Source organism: Teleopsis dalmanni, chromosome 1 (genome assembly GCF_002237135.1).
Source record: "Teleopsis dalmanni isolate 2A chromosome 1, ASM223713v2, whole genome shotgun sequence".
NCBI classification, from domain to species: domain Eukaryota; kingdom Metazoa; phylum Arthropoda; class Insecta; order Diptera; family Diopsidae; genus Teleopsis; species Teleopsis dalmanni.
This window is the reverse complement of record NC_051846.1, coordinates 190,481,989-190,508,000: the sequence shown is the minus strand read 5'-3', so window position 1 is coordinate 190,508,000 and position 26,012 is coordinate 190,481,989. Positions and strand designations below refer to the sequence as shown.

At 22.9% G+C, this 26,012-nt stretch overlaps 1 protein-coding gene across 5 annotated transcripts; it reads right to left on the bottom strand.

Moving 5' to 3' along the window:
- Window positions 1-14,254: 14,254 nt before the first annotated feature.
- On the bottom strand, window positions 14,255-23,908 carry LOC119670904 (brain tumor protein). 5 transcript variants are annotated; one of them, XM_038081342.1, is made up of 11 exons: window positions 23,863-23,908; window positions 21,097-21,309; window positions 20,727-20,858; window positions 19,835-20,265; window positions 19,553-19,736; window positions 18,172-18,630; window positions 16,860-18,105; window positions 15,744-16,284; window positions 15,525-15,688; window positions 15,221-15,453; window positions 14,255-14,484 (listed from the first exon to the last, which is right to left on the bottom strand). In XM_038081342.1, the coding sequence occupies exons 4-11, from the start codon at window positions 20,209-20,211 to the stop codon at window positions 14,380-14,382; spliced, it is 3,309 nt and encodes a 1,102-aa protein (XP_037937270.1). In that variant the 5' UTR covers window positions 20,212-20,265; window positions 20,727-20,858; window positions 21,097-21,309; window positions 23,863-23,908; the 3' UTR covers window positions 14,255-14,379. The 5 variants fall into 5 exon arrangements, with proteins under 5 accessions (XP_037937270.1, XP_037937269.1, XP_037937273.1 ...); XM_038081341.1 differs by having other exon boundaries at window positions 21,196-21,309; XM_038081345.1 differs by having other exon boundaries at window positions 15,744-16,215; window positions 21,196-21,309.
- Between the last annotated feature and the right edge of the window lie 2,104 nt (window positions 23,909-26,012).

The window sequence follows — 26,012 nt, the reverse complement described above, 5'->3', positions numbered from 1 at the left end:
TTATTTGAGAGATGTTCAATATTTTATTTATATGTTGTGTATTATTTTTTTATTATAATAATTTATTAGCAATTCTCAATTATTTTTTAAAATTAATTTTTTTTATAAATATATTCGTTTAATTATTTTTCAAAAATTAATTAAGTTATTACACATAGATCAAGTGTAAATGTTTTACTGCATTAATTGTTGTAGAAGAAATATTTTTGCATTAACTTTTAAGAGTTATAATTAAAAATTATGAGAACTTGTAATATTGTCGAAAAATTACAAATCCATATAATGGATTGATTAAAGCATTATATGCAATTAGTATTCATTCTTGCAGTAATTATTATTCACTTGTTATTATTAAACCCATTTTACTAATAATATTTTAATTTTTTGAAACACGATCTCTGCATATGTTTATAAGTAGTTAGAAGATTCTAATGCTTTCTTTTAGTTTACTTCTAGAGGAATACAAATGATTCACATCAATTTCTTATTTAAATTAAATGTAGACAATTCATATATGTTACATATATAAGTATATATGTAATATATAACTTTGTATTTATGACTCTAACTGCAATCGTTATTTATGCTATATATTTCACTCTATAAATTATGCAGTCAACACTCCCTTTCCTTGATGCTTGAGATTATATCGTATTATTATATCGTATTTTTGAAAATTTGAGTATTTTTACTCTTTTAGGTAATACATATATTTCTCTATATCTTAAAGCGTTTTAAATAAAATAATTTTTATTTATTGTTAAATTATAGTTTTCTTTATTCATTGTTATTAATTCATTCTTTTTTTTATAGTTCAATAAAAATTATTAATTACTTTTTTAATATTTTGTTTTTACCTGCTATTTTTTGTATACATTTGGTTTGTATATTTATTATATATATATCAAGATACATTTAATTCTCACATCAATATATATTTTACCTTAAGTTTGACTATAGTTTGAATTCAACCATATTTTTAACATCGAATGGAAAAAACTTTATATACGTTAACACTAAAAATTCACTTTTTTTTTTAATTTAATAATTAGTTATTATATATGTAGGTGTATATAACTATATATTTTAAGTTTTTTTTTTTTGTATATATAATGAATTATAAGACGTATGCATGTTTTCAAAAAGGTACAATATTAACATTTATAATTTTTAAATAATTATAATTTGTTAATTTTCTCGATTAAAAATATTGTAGTAATAAATTCACAAGCATTTTTATTTATTATATATCGTATAATTTTACCTAATAATTAAGTGATTTTTTTATTAGATTTTTGAGCCTCAGAATTTTTATAACATTATAAAAACAAACAAATAAAAATAAATGATTTCATTAAAGGTATTATAATTATAGTATAAAAAAAATTAAATACATTTCAAAAGTAATTTTAGGTAAAATTGGATATGCAAAAGTAGTTCACTTTTTTAAAATGAGTTTACTACATTTTATTGTAATTTCTTTTTTCTCTAATTTTTTTCTTAATTAATAATGCCAAAAAATAAAAATTTAATAGTATTTATTAATTGGACGTTTTTACGAAATAAAAAAAATATTGTCTTTAATTTTAATTTGTTTATTTTTTTTTAATATTCACTTTTAGTCTCATATATGAAATATATTTAGAAATTATAAAAAAAAGAAATAAATATGTATTTTTTGAAATTGTCGACCTTTTATTTGTTTTATATCTCTTTCGATTACAAAAAATCATAAGAATTTTTTAACTATCACAGGCGGGGTAGGACAAAACTAACAAAAAATATTAACTTTATTATCATATTTTTTAATTTACTAAAATCATTAAAAATGCGTGAAATAAAATTCGTTAAAATTTTTAGTTTTTCTCTTCTTGAATATTATTTAATTCAAAAAAATTTGTGTTTCGGTGTAAAAAGCCTAAGAAAAAATACAGTCCAGCAAAATTTTGTTAAATTTAATATATATAAACTCGTAATTTTTTTTTTGTTTTTGTTTATCTTTTCTTATAATAATTAACGTTCAATAGTAAATTTTTATAGCAAAAGAAATATATTACTTTAATATACATATGCAATATATATATGTATAATTTTCCACATATTTGGTGTTTGTATATATATAAAGACAATGAAAGTTGAAATATTTAAAACTTATGATCTTTTATTATAATAATATAAATTTTCTTAATTTCTTATTTTTGTTTTTTTAGAACATAATTTTTCTTGAGGCAGCTTTTGAAATTTAAAAAAAACTTTTTTTGAAAATGAATTAATTAAATTTTGTTCTTATATTAATAATTTAAAGCCAATTTCTAATATTTTAACATTTAAACACACTTAATATATATATATTTAAAATTTTTTTTTCTTTAGCTACAAAAAAAATATTTATATATCAAACACACATAAAAGAACGCACATTTCTAATTTTTTTAATATAATTAATATGTTATATGCAAATGCATATATATCTGTATATGTATAAAGTTTTAAAAATGCATATATATAAATAAAATTATTTTTACATTATTTAATTAATTCATTTTCGATTTGATTTATTTATATAATTTTTTTTTGTTTACGGAAAACTTAGTTATTACTGTTGAACTCATTATTTTGTATTGCAAACCAAGTATTCAGCGGCATTAGAAAATCTATAAGACCAGAACATGGCTAAACAACTATGTTAAATACTAAATGTTTGAAACAAAGGCGTACACAATAGATCACTCTGATCGTAGAGCATAAAGGCCTTAGCCTAACTCACAAACTATTACCATTACCAATATATCACATTTGTGTTTTGCATGGAGAAAAAATATATTTTATAGTTGGCCCTTGCCGCTATATCTATGTTACTTCTTGTACGTATGTGATATCCGGTAAAAGTAGTTTGAGGAACCTATTTTTGTAAGAACAATGCTTAAATGAAAAGCATGTCAGAGAAATACAGTTTTTTAATGATCAATTTCATATAGGTAGTTAAATAATATTTTTTAGGGCGAAGTTAATATATTAAAGCATAGCTTTTATATCTTCTTAAACATACATCTCGCTTATTGGTACAACTGTGTTAAGAAGTAGAGATAAAGAGAAATATTGAAGTCTATGTATAAAGTAACGGCAGCCTGGAATTATCATTTCAAGTAATTTGCTCTATCCGATATAGTATTCAAAATTAACCGATTTTAAACATTTGAAGATTTTTTAATTATTAACCTTGAATTTATGTATTTATTTTTAAATTTTTAGAGTAATTTCTTTACAAAGTAAAGCTAATACACAGTTTTGATAATAAAGGTCAAGTAAATGTTATCAACTATTTTAAATCATAAGTCCCGAAACTAGTTGTTGTTCTTATTATTGATTTAGCTAAACACCGACCCTAAAGAAAGTACACAAAACATTAGTGTGATATGGTGTAAAATAAGAATAAGGATGAGGATAAGAAAATGGAGATGTTGAGTGTAAGCTAAGTTCAGTTAAAGCGATCTTGCTACCTCAACAGAGCGGAGCCATAAATTAATAGGACTTCAATTTTCATTTTAGCTTGAAAACAGATGGCAAAAGTTATGTGAAGTAGACCTATAGTTGGAGATTGATTTATTGACAACAACCATACATATGAAAAACGATAGGTAAGGAATTTTTTTATATAAAAAATCCAGAAGGACATATATATTCTACAGAGTCTCATTGAAAGTAAATACATATGTGTGTATTAAACTTTTATTGGTAGGCTTCATTATTATAGCCATTTACATACTATAATTGATTAGTGACAATCATAAAATTAGATCTCAAAAAAATCTAGTTAGTTGGTTAAATATTTGCTAAATACAGAACTAATATGCATATATTGATATGAGGAAAAAATCCTATATAAGTCAAACAACAACATTATCTGTACATTTAAGAGTACTACAATAGATTGGTTGGTTAAAAATGATGATCAACAGATATTCTTCCGTTTCTCATAATTAGCGATTATTCGCCGTATTGATACATCAATCCTCACAAAAAATTTGAACATATAAGACCCATAGTTTTCTAATTTGAATAAATTTAAATGGAGAGACGACACCACATTATTTGCTAGTTACCTCATTCCTTAATAAGTTCCGGGTCTTTTTATGATTAATTATATTAAAGAGTATTTTCTTTTATGATATCTTATATATGATATCATTTTCATTTTGAGCTTTAGAATACCGATTTGCAATTTGTATTATTTTTAAATTTATTATATCTGTAGAAAGGTAAATAGTGTTTATTTCTTTTTGTAGCGATTTGGAAGTTTTTGTTTACATTTTTTTTTAATTAAATTTAAATTATTTTATATAATTTAAATGAGTATAGTAGTTCTTTAAAACAATAAAATGTTTTTGTTTCTAATTATACGTTTTAATTCAAATTCTCGTCGTTTATATAAATTGAATTATTTAATTAATTAGTATAATAAATTACTATACACAAATTTCATAATAAATATATGCATATATATACATATATATCTTTATATATTTGCAAACCATACTAGTGTGCTTTTAAGTGTTTTATATATTTCATAATTATATATACCTTTATAGTTTTATTATAGGTATATACTTTCTTTGCTTACATGAAAGTGTACTAATAAATGTGTATTTGTTTTTATTTATCTCATTTATGTATATGTAAATGGTATAAAATTTTAAAATAATTTTATATATATATATAAATATATTAAATATATGTATATATCACGTAAAGAAAAATCTATTTTGTTATTATAATTAAAAAAAAAAACAATTAATATATGTATATATATTATATTTTAGTATATATAATTGTACATTGTATATATATACTATTTATTTGCATGAATATATATATATATATATATATATATATGCTTATATGCAATATATATGTATGTATATTTAATATTTAGTATGTAAATAAAAGATAATTGTATAATTGTTATAATAAAATTTGAAGTACAATATATTGATATATTATTTAAATGTATATCGTTTTGAAAGGATTTATAATGATTTAAAACAGTTGAACTTAAATTTTAAAAAAATATATATGTATATGAGCGTAAATCGTTGTTATATAAAATAATATGTTTTTAATTTTCTGTTGTTCTTGTTGAGTTTATTTTATTTTTTTTACTTTAAATTATGAAATACTTATTAGTTATTTTTTTTTTCTATTAATTTTTGTTTTATATTTTAATACAATTTTTATTTAATTTTAATTTTTATAAGCAAGTAACTCGTAACGTATCTTGTTGTATTATTCAAAATAGGTGTATATTTTCATAAATACATTAATTTTATAATTTTTTTATAATTATTTTATAGTATTGCTTTCTTTTTATATGCGTGTTTTCTTTCAGTTGCTCTTTAGTTCTTTTTTTTATTTGAGTTTGAAACAAGTTGTTGTTTTTATATATAGAATTTTTAATAAATTATATATTTTATAATTATTAGATGCAATAGAAAAATTTAACAATAAATTAGTTAAATGAATTTCGTTTTGTATGTTCAGCCCAAAATTGCATTTAACTAAATTTTTATTTTATTTCTATTTTATCCTCAAAATTGATTACTTTATAGTTTAATTGTTATATATATGCATATATATTTATTTATACATATATATTGATTAAATTTTGTTTTATAATTATTATTGTGCATAGTTTGTATACTATATAAATTTAGACAATATTTTCCATCAATTTATTTAATTTTTATCTATTTAAATAAATATTGGTCTTTTTGATAGTTAATATAATTGAGTTTGTTATTGAATTCACAATGAATTTTTTACTTTTCAGCTTCAGTTAAATATTAAATATATAGTTTTTTTTTTTATTAGTTCTTATATATAAATAGTAAAACATGAAACATTGAATATCTAAAATTGTTGTTCTGCTTAACTTGGTGCAAAATTTTGGTTTTATATAAATTTTTCTTTAAATACATAAAATAATTTGAGTTCTAATTGTTTTGTTTTTGTTTTTCTTGTTTTTTGTTTTTTGCTTTTTGTTTTTTACTTAATTACTTTTATTTAAACAACCAAGAGAAAATTTATTATAAATATATATCTAAGACATATACAATCGATTATATATGTGTTACAATATTAAAATTTATAACTTTATACTATTTATTTGTTTTCTTTTTTGTTTTGTTTTTTTTTTCAATTATATAAATACTTTTAATAAATTTATTTTTTTCTGTAGGAAGAGGATGTTGTTGTAGTTGCTCACATAATTTGTGTATTTAGTTCTTTTTTATTTTTATTTTGTTTTTCTTATCGAGAATTTCATTAATATTTTGTTTCTTCATCTATATTAAATAGTGTTTTGTGTTTTCTTTTAGTTATTGACATTTTCTTGCTTTTGCTTGCGATTTTTGTTGGTTTCTTTATTAATTCTATAATATATTTCCTTCAAAATTCAAATCTCTAAAATATTTGTATTTGGTAATTTTCTCTGCTATTTGATTTAAATGTTTTTTGTTTTTTAGTAGTTTTAAATTGCTAGAAAAATAATCTTTTCTAAAAGTTTAATTTTAGTAAATTCACTTAATAAAGATTTTGTTTTTGTGGAGCTTTTAGTTCATATAATTATTTATATTATTTTCTTTACTTTTTAGTTGATATAAAAAAATAGTATATATATAATATGGCACTATTTTTTTTAGATTTGATTTTACATATTTAATGCTTTACTTGCAGGTTTCAGAAAAAAATAGAATTAAATTTAATAATGTTAAAACAAATTTCAAATATTTAGTAAAATTCAAATTAATTTAATGTAATCATTTAAAATAAAATTATTAACAAATTTATTATTTTAATTACAAATTTCATTAATTTAAAAAATAAACTATTTAAAATTTATATATTATTTGAGTTAAATTCCTACTAGCTAACATTTTATTGTGTTTATAGGTGTGTAGGTATATTTGACTTAATGTGTTAATTTTAACAAAATAAAAAATTAAAATATTGAATTATTTTACTAAGTTAGTTTTTAGAAATAAAAGTAATGGAAATATTTTTAATAATTAACGTGTTTAATTAAATTTAATAGAGTTTCAAAAAAAAAAACTAATAAAAATATTTTGAAATAATTAAATTTATTAAATAAATTTTATTTTGACAAATTAACTAAATTTTATTATAGTTTATGAATTATTAACAAAATGAAATGATCAAATCAAATTTAAAAAAAAAATTTTTTTATTTAATCATTCATACAAATTTAAACTGCTAAAATTATTGGTTTATTGAATATATTTAAAATCATTAAATCAATATATATTTATTTTTTTTAACCCTGATTTACTTGTAAATAATTTTTTTAATGAAAAATTAAATCTAACTGGTAAATGTTCTGTGTAAAAAAGTTTTCTTAATTTCTCATTTTTTAAATTAAATAATATTTTAAAAATATAATAAAAACTTGATGACCGTTTTTTAATTTTATATAATACTTTTAATAAAAGTCTATTTGCTGCAATCTCTAAATAAAAGATTGTCCGGTTGTTCAACTTCATATATATGAACTAAAAGACATCACATTTAGTTAGTTCTACTTTTATGTGAAATATATTTTCATGAAATATTTTTGTAGACTGTAAACGAAGTATATTATATCTACACTTCTGCCTTTCAATTCTATTTTGATGTAAAACACATATTTAATATATAATTTTTTAGACTAATATAAACTAAAAAACCAATTGATTTACTGACATATGTATAAATACATATTTATAAACAAATAATAGTGTAAAAACAATACATATTGTTACATACAATTTGTTCAAGAAAAAAACTATATGTGATTCTATTGGCTATAACGAACTAAATCGAATTATAATAATTCCTAAACACCAACTAAAATTTATATATTGATATTGTAATGAACTTCTACTAGTTTGAATAGTGAAAATGAGATATAAGTACAGTTCAATGTATGAATATTCAATATAAAATATTATTCTATTTCAATTTAAACAAAAAAGAAAAAAATTTAATTGCTTACAAATTTTATATTTTATGTATTGAAATATTTTATAATTAATATTAGTAATTTTTTAAATTTAACAAATGTGTATAATAAACTGATTAGCTTATATAAAAGAGTCGATGTGTTGTTCTAAAACTTAAATGATATGTATTTCTAAATATTAGATAAATATTAATTGATATTGTTTGATGGGAATTATATTTATGTATTATTTCCTAACAATTTAAAAATAATATTTGAGTTTATAAAAATAAAACTAAATATTTAAATAATAGCAAATAAATAAATTTTTAAAAATTTGTAACAAAAAATAAAAATACTATAACGAATATAATTGAAAAAAGAAATAATTTTAATTAATTATGCATTTGAATTTAAATAATTGCTTCAAACTGGTAACTTCTAAAAGTATTGCCTATTAATTATTTATCAAAATTTAAAAACAAAAAGTGAAATTGATTAATAGTTACTTATAATGTAGAATTTGATTATTAAAACAAATTATAAATAAAATAAGACCAAGTTGAAGCATTTACCATTAATTCAAATGTAAATAAGTTTTATAAAAAAAATTTAAAACTAAAAAAAATTACTTAAAATAAGTTAAAATATACCAGAAAATTAAAGTTTTATTAATATATATATATATTTTTGTTTTAAAAGGAACTTTTTACACCACCAGGTAAAGCAAATTTCTTGTTCGTTTTATTAATATGCACAAACCGATACATATATATAGAAATATATAGATATATATTTTTATATGCATATATATTTTTTTATGTTTTATGTATTTTATGTATTGAAATATTTATACTGGATTAAATCCGTAAAAATATGTATTATTTTTATTGTATTTTTTATATTAAAACCATTTTGATTTAAAATGTTTATATTTCAAATGTTTTGCTCTTTCATTTTATTTAATAATACATTGATTGCTTTTTAAAAATACTTAATTTTATACTACGAATTATTTTCTTTTTAGTTTTGTTATTCAATGACAAAAATTATTGTTTTAGTTTTGTCTTTCGTCGTACGATTTTTTATTGATAAGACTGATTATATTGAGTGTTGTTTTTATATTATTTTCATTTGTTTTTAAATTATAATATTTTATAGGAAAAGAGAATATAATAAGTTATATTATAAGTTAATATAATTTTATTATTAGTTTTTTGTTTAATTTTTAAAACTTTCTTTTATTGTATTCATACTAATTAAATTATTATTTATCAATTTTTTAATTTTGTTTCTGTTTTTTTAATAAGGCGAAAATATCATCAAAAATTGACATACACTAGATTGTTACATTTAATTTTTTTTTCTTTGTTTACACTAAATAGAATTTAAATTTTTTTATTTCCTCTTATAATATATATAAATATTTTTTGTTTGTATATAATAATGGTTATTTGCTGATACAATTTTGTATACATAATATGAATATATTATTCAATAGTAAGTAGTTACCACATAGTAAATTAAAGTTCAATTTCATTTCATAAAAAAGCTTCAAATTTTTAATAATTTTTCTTTTAAATTTCATTTTAATTCATTTCATGTTTTAAAATATATTCAGTTTTACTCCATTACTAATTATAATTGTTATTCTAATCTAGCTTTTTCCATGTAAACTTTATATAATAGTTTAAATATTAGTTAAAAGGTAAATATTATTTTTTTTTATTACTAAACTAAAGCTCGAGTAGTAAATAAAAAATAATTAAGTTGAATGCAACGAAAAAACATAAAAATTTGTTTTTGAATTTAAACTTTTTTATTATAAAAAATATATAAAAAAACATAAATATTTCATAGACAACCAATAAAAATGCACATGATATAATATGTAATTACGCAGAAAGTGATTAAATATTTTACTGATTTGGATTGGATTTCACAGAAAACTGAGCGAATTTAATTATAAATATAAAACATATTTAATAAAAATATAAGTCACGAAGAATTTAGTTGAAAATTGCAATTATATAATTACACCAATATTTCCCCAATATATAATTTATTTGACGTTTTCAGAATTAAAATGAGGAAGTAGTTTTAAAATTTGATTTTATAAATTAAAATATAATAATAAAATAGGAATAAATAAGATATATACGCGTTATGAAGAATACTTTAATTTCCCTGTATAATATTATTGCGTATACGTAAGGCAAAAAAAAACATTTTTTGAAGATTAAAAATAATACAAATCTTTGGCAGCGTCTAGATAACTTTAAAATAATAGTAATTATATTTTATTTTATTTCCAACCATAACCAGAGAACAACTTTTTTAATCACTTTAGCTAAATTTTTTTCAATAATTTATAATAAAAAAAAATATATATATTCATTAAAATATCTTTTTTTAAGGCAAAAAAAATGTACACAATATAAATAATATTCATTTACTTAATGGTATTTACTTAACAGAAAACTTTTATAAATTTTAAAATCACATAAAAACTACTTGTAAATATAAAGTACTCATACAATATATAAAAATATTTAGTACAAATTATTATTGAACAAAAATTAAATTGCAAAGTATTAATTATAATAATGATAACAGTAAAATATTTATATAAATTTGTTTCAAGTTTTCTTAAAGAAATACATCTTATATTTAAATGTTGTATAATTAAAAAGTTAATTAAATAATTTCAATTTGTAAAATATTTAAAATTTTTATATATAATATATGGTTACATTTAATGTATAAATAAAATAATATTTTGGCTTAAGATTACGACAATAAAATAATCAAAAAAAAGTTTTGTTTTTTTTTTTGATAAAAGGTGGAAAACGTTAACAATAATAATTAATATTTTTGTTTAAAAATATATTTAAGCGCATTTAATTGAATTTACAATAGTGGCGAGATAAATGTTGTGCTTCATGAGTAATTTAAAATAAAAAACAAAACAAATTTTTATAAGAAAAGAAATTGTTATATAATTATATTTTTATATAAAAAAATGTTTTAGAATTGACTAGTTTAAATTTTAAATAAAATTAAAACAAACTAAAAATTATAAATTATTTTAAAAGTTTTAGCTTGTATATGGCCGAGGAAAATGTGTTTTTGTTAAGTAATATTTTTATAAATTAAATACTTTAATAGAGTTTATTTATTAAAACAACAAAAAGTTATAGTTAAATGCCAAATTCAAAGAAATAATATTATTAAATTTTAAAATTTCTACAAAAATTTAGTCACGTTTTATGAGGATAAAAATTTATAAATCATTAATTCAATTAAATTTATTTATGTTTTAATTTAAACAATTTATTTAAAATTATCTTCGCTATTCGTTTAACTTTCTGTTTTTCATTTTTATATTTTATTTATCAAATAAAAGCTACAAAAAAAATTATTCTTAATTTTTATATAAATAATTTTTATATATAATTAAACTTAATAAAATATTTTCGAATAAAAAGTCTCTATGAAGAATTTAGTATTTTTCTTTTTTTTTTTTTAATTTTATTTTTTTTTGGATTCATAATAAACCGGAGCACCAATTTTTTAATCGCCACTTTAAATTAGTGCATGTTTAATAAATTCTTAAGATACCAAATCAAAATTAAATTTATATATATACAAATTTTAATATATATATATATATTCAAAAAATTTTTATAATTTAAATAAAACAATAATATCATTTTTCGTTGAAACGAAGATAAACAAGTTTAAATAAATTAAAACGTATGTTTAAAAAAACAATTGTCTTTTCACTTTTAACAAATATTAAAATAAAAAATTTATATAAAAAACTAATTCATAAATTTTTAATATAAACTAAACAATAACAAATTTACGTTTTATATAATTATATTTATATATATATATATATTTACATATATATATATACTTATATTTATATATATTTACATTATATATATATATTTTATATATATATATTTATATATATATATATTTATATATATATATATTTATACATATATATATATATATTTATATATATATATTTCTTTTTTGTATATATGCATAATTTTATAAAGGAAACCTGAAGTAATTTCTATAAATTTGTTTCTATTTTTGTTTAACAAACAAAACACAGCTTAAGTAAAAATTACAATATATTATATATAATTAAAATTTAAATAAAATTAAATAAAAGCGTGTGGAATTACATTTGTTTTTGCATTTTTAAATAACAAATATTAAAATTTTGATTTGCTTCAAAACAAAGTTTAAGACGATTTACTTAAGATATAATCAAAATAGAATTAAATATATAAAAAGCGATATATTTTGTATAACTAGCAATAATTGTTTAATTCAATATGATTTCAATTATATATTTACTAAATAATATATTCTTAATTTTAATAAATTTATATCATAGCTTTTCTTTTCAGTTTTTATTATATATTATTGTATATATTATATGGTATTAAATTTGTTTTTATTATTTTTTCCTTTATTATTATACGATAAAAATGTATTATTATGCATGTAAAAGTTTGTGCGTAAAGTAAGGTTAATTGTTTATATAAAATATTTAAATAAAAATTATTAATAGGTGTGATTTTTTTTCGATTAAAAATCTATAGAATAAAACTATTTAATAAATAAATTATTTATTTATGAATTTCAAAGAAGTAAAAATATTTAAATATGTTGTTAAATGGACAAAATAATTTTGTAAAAAAAATTAACTTTGAGAAAATTTTTAAACATATTTTGAATAAACCAAACTCCATATTTACACGCACAAATACATTAATACATCTTTACATATATAGAATCGCTCTTTAAAGTTTATATTTAAAAGTCTTTCCATTGTTTTGATGTATTATATTTGCAAATTTATCAATGCATTTAAATTGTTATTAATTTTACTTTAAATTTTGCTTTATTATAATATTTATCAACATTAAACATACAAAAATAACATTAAAACAATAGTTTAAAAAAATTTAGTAAATAAAATAATATTAAAATTAAAATACATTTAAAATGACAAGAAATATTTGAAACATGTAGGTTTAACTTTGCATTTCTTTAAAAAAAGTAAAAGAAAAAACAAATAATGAATATTTTTTAATAACTAAATATATATCTATATAAATGTTCTTATTTACTTGTATTTATAGAAAATAATAAAAAAAATATTTGATGTAATTATATATATATATGTAATTTGATGTTATATAAAAAAAATTATTTGTTTTCAATCTAAGTTTATACTTGTAATTAAATTAACAATTTAAAAGTAAAATGTCTTGGAAAACCAGCCTTAAACGGAAAAAAGGAATATAAATATATATTTTATAACTATTAATATTGATCTTTTTAGTGTAAAGTATAATATATAAATATAACAAAAAATATAAAATTAATATATATATATACATATATATAGGTATGAATATATATATTATATTTACTCACATTTTTAATAGGAAGATTTTTATATATTTTTTTTTATTTTTTTTTTGTATATAGATAAACAATAACAAAAAAGTATAAAGTAACAGTGTTTTTTTGTTTTTATAAAAACATGAAAAACAAAAATATTGCTTTAATTATTTTGTATGATTAAATTTTTTTTTTCTTAAAAAAATTGCAACATTAAAATGGCGTTTTTATTCTTTGTAATTGTTGTCGTTTTTTTTTTTTGTAAATTTTAAATTTTTCATTATGTATAATATATATATAAATATTTTTTGTAAAGGTAAATTTAAAAATTTGTAAGATAAAAGGAAAAAAATTGTTATAAGCAAGAAATAAAATTTACAAAGAGATCAACAAAAAATTTCTTTTGTTATATAAAAATGAATTTGAGATTTTTTTTTGTTAACATATAATGTATTGTTGTTTTGGTTCCTTTCTTTAAACTTCAATTATTGTTTTCTCATTTTTACGTTACTAGTTGATGATATAATTATGGAGTAGACTTAGGTTTGTTTGAAGAGTATTCAAAATCTCTTAAAATTTAAGGAATATATGTATAAAGCCAACATATTAATTGAACTTAAATTAATACATTTTACTTTGGTGACGCGTAAATTCGAAATTTATCGTTGATTTTTTAATTGTTCTCCGTTTTTTGTTGCTTGTTAAGCGTTATTATTACGTTGATTTGTTTTCAACAACGATGACATTAGTTGTTGTGCTGATGTTGATGTTGATGTTCCTGTTCCTGTAACGTTGCTATCTGTTTTTATATCTTGTTTATTCGTGTTTTTAATATCAATTTTGTTGATATTGCCTTTTGCGTATTGGCTGAGGCTTGGAAAATTGGTGTTATAACTGCTTTTATTGATGTTGTACTGCTTGTAGAATTTCATTTGAGCTTTAATTTGCAATCAGTGAACATAGAGTGTATTTAATACAAGAACATGGTGATTATTTTTTGCCAAGGTAACAACATAGCCTTCAGACGTTATCTTTAAACCACAACATCTTGAAACCTAACAGAAAAATAATTTCAATTTAATTCAGATTGTGGCTTAAATGGTTTATGAATTTATTATTTAAAATATTTGGTCGGGGTAAAGTATATATTTAAATATAACTATAAAAAAATTTTTAACAATGCTTAAGTAAACAAAATAAACAAATTAAAAGAGTTTGAATAGAAATGAAAAAACAACAAACATTTTAATTTGCAACACAATGACCTTTTAATTTTAGTTAAGATTTAAAATTTAAATGAACTAAAATTTTTGTTGTTGTCTTATCACTTCTATTCGAACTCTTCTAACTTTTAAATAGTTTCTTTTTGTTATAAAACGCATCATTCTCAGCAAGAAAAAATTAACATTATAAACATATAATTATTGTTATTGATTAAGTGTGGAAAAAATTGAAAAATGATTACTGAAAAATTTAATTACTGTTTAATAAAACATTGGTTTATTGCTTTTAATGGCGACAGAATTTCTTCTTCTGTCTAAGTAGCACTTAGGAACTGTTACCATAAACTTGTTAAACCAATCTACACAGTTGATGGAGCTAATTTTTGGAATATATATATTTCATAACTTTTAAGACTTAAACATGCCAAACTTTAGCTTTTCAATAGTAAATAAACAGACATTCCTTATTTTTTTCTTTTACCCAGCCGTTGGTAAATATAGTCAAGTAATTAGTAATCTTATTACTAATTAAGAATCTTAATACTTTATATTTTACAAAATAACTTACCTTGACATGAGGACACTCAAATTCAGATTGTAAAACACCATCACGTGAATAGCAAGCAACATGGAAGCGATTACCATGAGAATCACCAATCAATATATCGCCAGCATTTGAAATATCAATGCCGTTTGGAAAACAAGTAACTTTTTCGTTACCAATGCGATATTGAAAAGTGCCATCTTCTTGGAAAACAGCAACGCAATGACCTTTAAAGTCGCATACGTAAAAATCGTTGTCTAGAAATAAATAAAAAATAAAATTGCATATAACTAAACCATAAACATTCTAACGTAATTGTTTTTATTACCTCGAATAGCAATATCAGAAGGTTCCCGCATGTAATCACTGCAGTCGAACCAACGTACAAGTTCTCCTTCCTCAGATATAACAAAAACAGTTGGTGAAACACTGTCAACGGCAACAATATGACCTTTTGATGTGACTGCCAAACCAGCCACAATGTCAATATATCTGCAAATCAATATATTTTAACTGAACGTACAATTGAATAATTTAAAAGTAATACCTTATGGCAATTTTACGCATAAAATGTCCACATTTTGAAAAGATCTGCATGCGAGACCGCTCGTTACCACGATCGCAAACAACAAATTTACCATTTGTATGCATAACAGCAACTTTTCTAGGATACCATAATTGCCCTTCCTCTTTACCTGGGACACCAAAGTTGAATTTAAGTGCACCAGTTTTGTCAAACACTTCTATTCGATGATTATTGGTATCGGCTACAATAATTTCTTCATCAACACCAAGACAAAATCCATGCGGAGAATTAAATTGTCCGCGAGATGTACCCAAGGAACCAAATTTGCAACGTATCTGCATTGGTGTAGCCTTGTTACGACCAGTAACAATGTTGGTAGTGGAATTATTTCCAGCTCCAGCATGGAAATTAGTAATAGTCATATCTTCAACATTGGTGCCAATTGACGATAATGGTGGTAAACTGGGTGAGGTTGCAGGAGGTAAGCAGAAATCTGATAATAAACAATCAATACCTGGTGAGGGCCCACTCGATAAAAGCTGACTAGTTGTCAAATCAAAATCTACTTGTAAAATGCCAACAACAATAATAACAACAGTGATGGTGGAACATAGTGTTGTGTTGATGGCATGATTAAAGTTTTTGTGTAATATAGTAGTTAACAGTTAAGCGTTGGATAAAAGGTACGGTGTTTGAAGTTGGTTGTTGGAAAATTTTAGTAATAAAGATGTAAAGCAAAACATAAAAATAAATAATAGAAAAAAATACAAAATATTAATAAATACAAAATTATAAACTAATAATTAACTTATATTAAAATTATTTCTTCTTATTGTTTCTTCTATTGAAACAAGAAATAACATATATATGAAATCAACAAATTTGGAAATATAAAACTAAAGTTTAATTGGACATATAAAAATCAAACATAAAATTGGATTTAATACTATAACTTCTTGTTCATTGGATAAAAGTTAATACATATTATATAAATTGCTTTTTAGTTTGTGTAGTTAAATAAGAATTTTAAAAATATTTTGATATATGCATATGAAAAAATATAAATATATTATTAAACTTCAATTATGTATTACATTAAATTTGAATTGTTAAAAAAAATATTCTTTATTAACATACCAGTATTAGTCATTCCTAGTTTTGCTAGAGCTTGTAAGTTATTTAGTGCACGCTGATCACCAGATAAAATGTCTGCTAAAGTTATCGGTTGATTTTGCGTAGATGAAGGTACAACCGACTGATGGTGTACTCCTTGACCTGCTCCATTTCCAACCAAAGCATCACTTAGTGGCTCATTAGTATTTTCGGTAAGTCGAGCGAGGCGGGACAAATTATATTCTACAATACTGTTATAGGACTGTGGTCCACCACCATTACCAGAGCAGTTTGAATTGAGGTTGACATTCATATTGTTCGACAAACTGTTTAATCCACCATTTATACCCGCATTTAAACCAGCATTTATTGTGTTAATACCTTGTCCTAATTGTGAATTCAATGCATTATTTAATGGTGCATTAGATAAATTAGTATTAACAGAGTTAAGTCCGTTATTGCCAATTAAACCGTTTAAATTATTATTGACACCACTGCCTATGCCATTTCCGATGCCATTGAAACCATTCACATTGCCATGAGAGTGCATATTTTGTGAATGTAACTGGTGATGTAACGATGTTGCGCTTTGTGGAGGTGAATCTGGTGTTAGCACATTTGGCAATATAAAGCCATTACCAATACCGGAAAGTTCACCTTCAAATGAGCTTTGCATAGAAGTTGGTAGGGATATTGGGCTACTAGCAGTAACAGAGCTTGCCAGCTGACTTTGTGAGTTATTTGAGTTGTTCATGTGGTTTCGTCCATTCATCATTGGAGGCATACCAGGTAAAGTAGGAGGTGGTGTGCTCTCCTTTGGTGATGGTGGTGTAGACTCTGTACGAAATGAACCAAACAATTCTAAAGCAAAGTGCTCGAATTTCTCAGGCTTGGTATCGAATGTCAAGGAGTAATTGATGTTACACTTCGGCATATTGTTGATTAAATTAATGTATTGGCTACTAATCAATTTTTTCAATGAGAGAAATTCGGCAGCGTTAGCCTGATCAAGAACACGTTTTGTAAACTTGTTAGTACTTTCAATGCGTCCAGTGGTATTTTCAAGGTTTTGTAGTAAATCCATTATTTTTAGTTCACGTTCTGAGTGCAATTTACTAAGTTCAGACATTGCCTTTTCACGGCATTCTTGCAAAAATGCTTTACATTTTTCATATGTATCTTGAATAACATCACGTGCAATGTCATGTTGATTTTGGAGTTCCGATAGAGCACTAGAGAGATTAGCTGCAGATGAATCGCAATATGGAACCTTTAAAATAAAAAAAAAATTGTATTTTTTTTAATTGCGCGATGTAAGAACATGTAAATAATTTACCTTTGATTGAGCCTCTTTCTTTAAATTTTCAACATCCTCACGTACAATTTTATCAGCTATACCAAGCAAATCATAATGATGTTCACTACCTTTGTGTGTATCACCAATAAGACATTCATTACACAATGGTATTTGGCAATTGAAGCAGTAGTATTTGAGATTCTCTGTAGTGTGATTGCTGCAGAAAAGTGGTTTATGCACAGTTAATGGTTTCTCAGAACCAGACTTTTGCATATCCTCCAACTTAACAACTTCATGGTTTTCAAAGCAACGCATATATTTATGAGCCTTGTCGCAACCTCCACAGAGAAAATTGGCACATTCGCTACAGCGTGATATAGCATTTTCTTTACTCTTACAGGATGTGCAATTAAGTTGTTCTGCTTCGATTGTAGATAAATCAAGGATATTAGTTTGAATGTAATCGAACATTAACGATTCAACTCCTTTAGGTCCGACCTTTAATAGAAAAGCAATATATAAGTACAATTGTTAAATATGACCTCAGAAAAATGTGAAAACGTATACATAAAGCACAATAAAGAGATTTGCCAATATGACTCGGGAAATTTCTATAAAGAAATATATTACGACATAAGGGATTTCAACCTAAAATCGTATTATGGTAAAGACGAAGCTTAACATTATAACGTATGCTAGTCCAACAAGTTGAATTTTCACAGTCAATTTTATGACCCAGAACCAAGTTTTCACACGGAAAAGTGCCGATCGGATCTTTAAAGAAAAGATACAAACTTTGAATCTTTGAGCCTGAACTGCTTCATTTTCGTTCTTTATTCTTCGTTATGGTTCGGTTAAAATAAAATACATCAGTTTGATCTCGGATTTTACCACGACAAAAATATCGGGTTTGATATTTCTGTTCAGTATCAAGTAACCATTTTCGATATACTTATATTACAATTCATTATCATCATTAAAATTATTTTATTAATTATAAATTATTAGTCGATCTTCTGGTTTTAACAATAACAACAATCACATATACAATCGGCATATACAACAGAGCATAAGTAATAAGTAATCTTCTTATAACCAATTTAAAGGTTAAATTAATAAAGCTACAATTCGTAAACAGTTATTTCGATACATTAAGAGTTGGGCATCATATATAGATTTCATTAAAAAAAATTGATAAACTGATATACGCTAACTATAGACCCATTTCGTTGTTAAACATATAATTATTCTTAAACATGTAATCACTTGTAAATAAATAAATTTAAATTCATTGAATATTCAATAGTGTATAATAACGAATAATGATATTTATAGTATGCAAGAAAGTTATCAGCATTTACTTGATTATGTATACAATTTTCAAAATAATGTTAACAATAATAATAGTATTAATACTTACCGTAGTTACTTGTTTACAAGTTGGGCATTCAATAGCTGATTTCAATGGTGGAGTAATAGGATCTCCATTAGAAGAAGTAGATGAAGCCGAAGATGCCATAGAGTCATCTATAAGTAATTTCTTCAAGCAATTTTCACAAAACACATGTAGACAAGAAAGTACACGTGGGGATACAAAACGTGCGCTATAAATAATATAAGAGAAATTAATTATTTAACAAAATATAATGTAGAACGGTGTTAAATTTTCATTTCACAATTTAGAGATTTGCAAATAACTTACTTGCATATCTTGCAGGTTTTATCCGAACCATCACTTGCAGAACCAGTAGAATCTTCTAATGGTCCTGAATCCAGCTCGCCACCTTTTCCATCAAATACGTCACTAAACATGGTACCAGTCAATGAAGACGAACGGGACCCAATATATTTATTGGAAGTCAAAGAAGTTGCTGGTAACACGTCTTTGGAGTCCTCAATAGAGAAAGGTCCAACCAATTTGTCAACAAGTAAATCAGAAGTACTAGAAGTAGTTGAAGTCACTCCTTTCCCAGTTATAGTAGTAGCAATACAAGAAGAAGAAGCAAGAAAATTATTGGGTTTAAGTTCCTCAATAACAGAAGTAGTCGAAGTGATCTTAGTATCCTCAAACGATGCCATATGTTGTTAAATTGTTAATATGTTTTAACAAGCACGAAATCAATTCTGCGTTACCTTCAACGATAATAATTGTTTGGTAATTTGTTCTTTTTTTTTACGCGATTTTATTATTTTATTATTTGTTTAGCTTTTAGTTTTGATTTATTTATTCATATATTGAGTTAAATTTGTATTATTTGGTTTGATTTATTGCATTTATATTAAAAGTCTCTTTCAATTTTATATATATCTTTTAAAAATGGCGCTCGCATCAATAAATGGCATTAATAACGCGATTTAATAATCGTGAAGTAATTTAAAACCGATTTAAATATTTAAATAAACTTCTTAAAAATATCGATTAAAATGGAGAGTAAAAGTCTCTTAACGTAATATAATTGTAATAAAATTATTGTTGTATATATATATTTATATATACATATATATATAGACAATATATATGTATATATTTGTTATATGTATAATCTTCTTGGATAAAATATATTTGTAAATGTAAAATAAACGAACACACTCACAGCTTATTTCGATCTTGCAAACTTGATTATTCAATTAACTTTAAAATATACTAATTTAAGCCTCCTTGAGATTTTATATTGCAATTTAGTGTTCAGCTCAGTTTTTTCTTCGTTTTGAGATTAAGATGCGCGCTGTAGGGTGCAAGTTATAAAATGGCTTTTTAAGTTAATTTAATTTTAAAATTTGCAAAAATAATTTGTTTTTGTTTTGTTTTGTTTTGTTTTTGCAAATAAATTTTAGCTAAGAATAAAATGTTGATTATTAAAATATTTGTTCCTTAGGATGTTTTAAATTAAGTCGCTTTAAAATTATATTATTATTGATAAAAATTATTGATTCAAAAAAAATAAATTATTGTTTAAAGATTACTTTTGGTTTGTTTATGCTTTTTTTCAAACTGGTATATGATATAAGTTAGCTCTAGATATATCTAGAGCCGTCCGTTTGAAGTGATTGCTGCTTACGTACGCAAGGAATCCAATTAAGTGTGCGGGACGTTCTGTTAAACACACACACACTCGCGTCCAAAATGCACTATTATTTTGTAATCGTTATTGACAATAACAATTCCAACACACAATACTGAAATTAAAAATTTAATATTAATTTACAAATCTACAATATATATTAAAAAAAAATCGCAGAATTTTACTATATATAGTGTTTACTATATATAGTAAAATCTAAGTTCTAATAATGCACACACAAACAAACGTTTTAATACACTAACGCCCTCATAAGAAGATATTTTTATAATTAGACATTCTCTCATAAACCAAATCACTCATAACAGAGATATTCTCTCAAAAACGAGAGAATAGTCTCATTAATAAACGGTAACAAAAATAGACGGTCTCAGAAGCGGACGGTCTCATAAACAGACGGTCTCAAAAACGAGAGAATAGTCTCATAAAAAAATGGTACCATAAATAGACGGTCTCAGAAGCGGACGGTCTCATAAACAAACTGTCTTAAAAGTGAAATATCTCATAAACGGACGGTCTTAAAAACGGATGATCTCATAAATGGACGATCTCAAAAACGGACGGTGTCCTAAACGGGCGATCTTAAAAACGGATAATCTCATAAACAGGATGTGTCAAAAACGGACGGTCTTAAAAACGGATGAACAATATCAAAAACGGATGATTTCATAAACGGAAGGTCTCATAATGGGAGAGTCTCATAAACGGACGATCTTATAAGCGGATCTCATAAAATAGAGGAATCGAGGAAAATCTTATAAACGGACTACTCTCTTAATGTTACAATATTGCTATTCCTTAGTATTTCTATTTAATACGAAATACTTTTTTTAAGCAAACTGTACTTTTAGCCGGACAGAGTTACTAGTCATATAAGTGCACGCTCGAAAGAGATTTCATCTAATTTAATCTAACCTTTAATCTAATCTATGCCCTATTTTCCGACTATGAGCGTCAATTCATATATTATATCATAATAATACTTATATTGATTATATATTGTATACAAATTGACTAAAATAATAAGTCTTAATTATCCATAATGTTAATAATATATAGTTATAAATAATAAAAATAAATAATTAATAGCAAATCCAAATACTTTCGGCTACTCTTCAAGAAGTGAAATATGTAGATAAAGACACGTTTTGAGAAAGCAATTACTTTTCAAAGTAGAAGTACATTTATTTAGTTTTTAATTTAATCGAAGTAGAAGGTTTTAAAAATTGGTACTTCAATTAACTAGGAAGAAATTATTCATTTCACAGTATTCATTTCATTTCTTGAAATGTCTTATACATCTGAACATGGAAAGATAATGACGCCAAATATGTATTAATACAACACATTCAAGTTACTAAAAGAGTATACTTCTCTGTGTACTAAAACCTGTTAAATCGAGAATAGTAGAAGTAATCTCGTTAAACTTCTAAACTTAAACTTAATATATTCCCAAAGTAATAAGTTTGAAAATAATGAACTTTAGAAACTGGACTATCTCTGCGAGTGAAGACGGTGCATTAAAGCAAATTACCTTTCCATTGAAAACTTACTATAAGATCTAAATCTATTATAATTCTAATAAAAATAAATAACCAAATTTGGAACGTTTTCAATAATATTTATGCATATAAACTAATATTATATATTTAAAAACCATTTAATATATTTGTACATATATTTGATTTCAATTAATTTATATAAATAAACTTTTAATAAATCGCTATTACTACCAATATTGAATTAGTTTTTATATTTGTTACTGAACTTAGGTCGTTTATTTAAAACATAAATTTATAAAAATAAACTTTTTTAATACATTAATCTATACATATATTTTCATTGCGTATTTTATATATAAAATCTGATCATTTGAGATAACGATTGAAATGAGATCATTGATGATCCACATTTAGCATCTAAAGCAACTGTTGTTTGCTACTGCCACTCATAAAAACCTTCATTAAACGTTAAATACTTTATTTAACAAGAACTCGGAAACCTATTTAAATATTTAAATATAGCACCCATAGGAACCATGTTATAGATTTAGTAATGTGCGCTATTAATTTTTTTCTATAGTTAATATTATTTCAATATTGCAACCGTTAATATTGCAAGGACTTTTAGCTACGCATCTATATGACGTATCAAGCAGTTACACCCCATCTTTTGCTGCATCTAACGATCGCTGCACTTATATTTTGAATATATTGATAACTATTATACAAAGACAACCAATTTACATCGAATACTGGCAAAGATTTTTAGCTACATATCAAAATGTCTATAGAACTTCCACCCTTGTTGTTACATCTGATAATCTCACTTACTTTTTTTTAATATATCGACAAATATCGTAAAGGCGAAAACATGGAATAATATCCAATAAGACCGTGGGCTTTCAGCCCCGTACACCAATGTAATATTTTTCTCGAGAACACATATATATGAGGACTTAGAACCTGACTTTTCTCAGCAAAAAAGAAATACATACATGAAAATATGATTGACAACGTAAAAAATTTAATGCACATACATATCTAAATTCTTATATATATAACACTTTTTTAATAGTAATACTGTATTATTATAAGGAAATAAATAAAATTTATTACATTTATATTATATATAAATATATATAACTTACACGAATGTTATACTCCTTTTTGTGGTTTTTGTTGTATATGTCGGCCCTTTTAATAACAATTTAGACCAAAGTCTGTAAATATTAACAAATTTTTATACACAATTAAAATTCAATTTCAAAGAATTTATTATAATTATATTAATATCAATCAATAATTTAATAAAAGATATATCGAATTAGTATTACTTTGTAAATAAATTTAATGAAATATACGAACAGCAACTGCAGATTTGTAAGCAAAACGATTTACTACAACTCAACCAAAAATTTTTAAATGCTATCTCGTATTGACATTTGTTCTTTCTTTCTGTCAAATTACGGTTATAATTTTATCTAACCATTGTTGCCATCTTATTTCATTATTACTGCATAAACAGCATAAACATTTAAACACGATTTTTGTGCTTATGATTTGAAAAAAATACTTAAATAATTGCAGAAGATTCTTAAGACAATATACTAAAAATTATAAACTATAGTCAAAGCATGTTAATTGAATTAAATAAATCAAATTAATAACCAACCAAATAGGTTAATTTTACACGTTTACACTTCCAATAATTGAACCTCAATACCGCATTTATAAAATTCTTAGTATATTAAATATTGTTTAAAATTTTGAGGGAACACCTTGTTTTAAGCGTAATTATTATTCAAATAATTTTATTTTCATCAAAAATTCATTATATACGACTTAAAATAATATATCAAAATTTAAGTAACACCATTTTAGTTATTGAGGAGAGGCGATAGTCAAAAGACAAAATCATTAAAAATCACGTAAACACTAAACGTTTACATATGCAATATATAAAATTCAAAGATTGTATATAAAAAAAAAAAAACATTTAGATATAGTCAAAAGATTACAATCACTCCTGCAAGATTCGACTTTGAGAAGTCCATATGCTAGTTATAGTTTAATCATCTAATAGGTTGAATTTTGAAACTAATTTGGTTGGGATTCCAAGAATGGCTTAGGTTATGTTTCAGTGCTACTCAAATGTTGCTCACCCTTCTGGATAAGACAAAAGAGATATGATCCTGTGAATATAACAATTAAATAAGCAATAGATGGTGTAGTGATAAACATCAGTTTTGACAGTTTTGATCTTGTCACATCGCACACCCTCTTCAAAAGAGAAATTCGTCAATTTTGAGTTGATGTATGGAACTTGCTTATAGTTTACCTGTCTACCAATACGCAAAATCTCACTTTGTTTTTATTATTGCAAATTGTCGAAAAAAAACATTTATCTTTTTTTTGTTAGGAATGACACTAAGCTGCAAAATATTTTTTGTTTTTTTTGAAAATTGACGAATTTCGAGTTGTGCGTCTTTTGAAGATGTGCGATATGTGATATTATTATTTTCAATGTAAATAAAAAATTTGGATATGAAAGACATGTCCATTAAACATAGACATAACTATTCATCAGTTAGTAGACATAACCATTTGTCAGTTTGTAGACATAACCATTCCTCGTATGACATTGCTTTCAGGGCCCAGAAAAAGATAGATCGGATTTTACTGATAAAGATAGTGGAATTGAAATAAAGTTAATCGAACAAATTCCTCTTTTGGAATGGTTAGCAAATAATTACATTATGTTTGGTTCTACACTTAGAATTATTACTGACAAATCTCAGGAGAGTAGTAAAATTGTTAGAGGATTTGATGATATTAGTGGAATATAACATTATACAGTGGACTTCCAGAGTATGCTATTAGATGACATCGAGAATGAATGTTTTTACTTTAAGAAGATAAGGAGACAGAAATTTCAGTATAATTGAAGCGATCACTGATTAGAACAACATCCCACACCAATATTTACTACAATTATTATTTCGAGGTTATTTAGTCTATGAATGTATCCATTCTAAAAATGTTGAAAATGACGAAATATTCAGTAAAATTATTTAAATTACAAATTTATTTATTTATTTTTTTTTCTGGATTATTTCAACTATGTATTAGTTTTTAGAAATAAAAAGTAGAGTTAATTATATAAAATAACACAAGTTATATATGAACATCATTATTTTATAAAAATAGACAATTATATAAATTCTCTTTTTTTTTAATTGGTCTTTGATAATGCTTACTAACTAGCCCAAGTCTATATTAAGTATACTGAAAAAAAAAA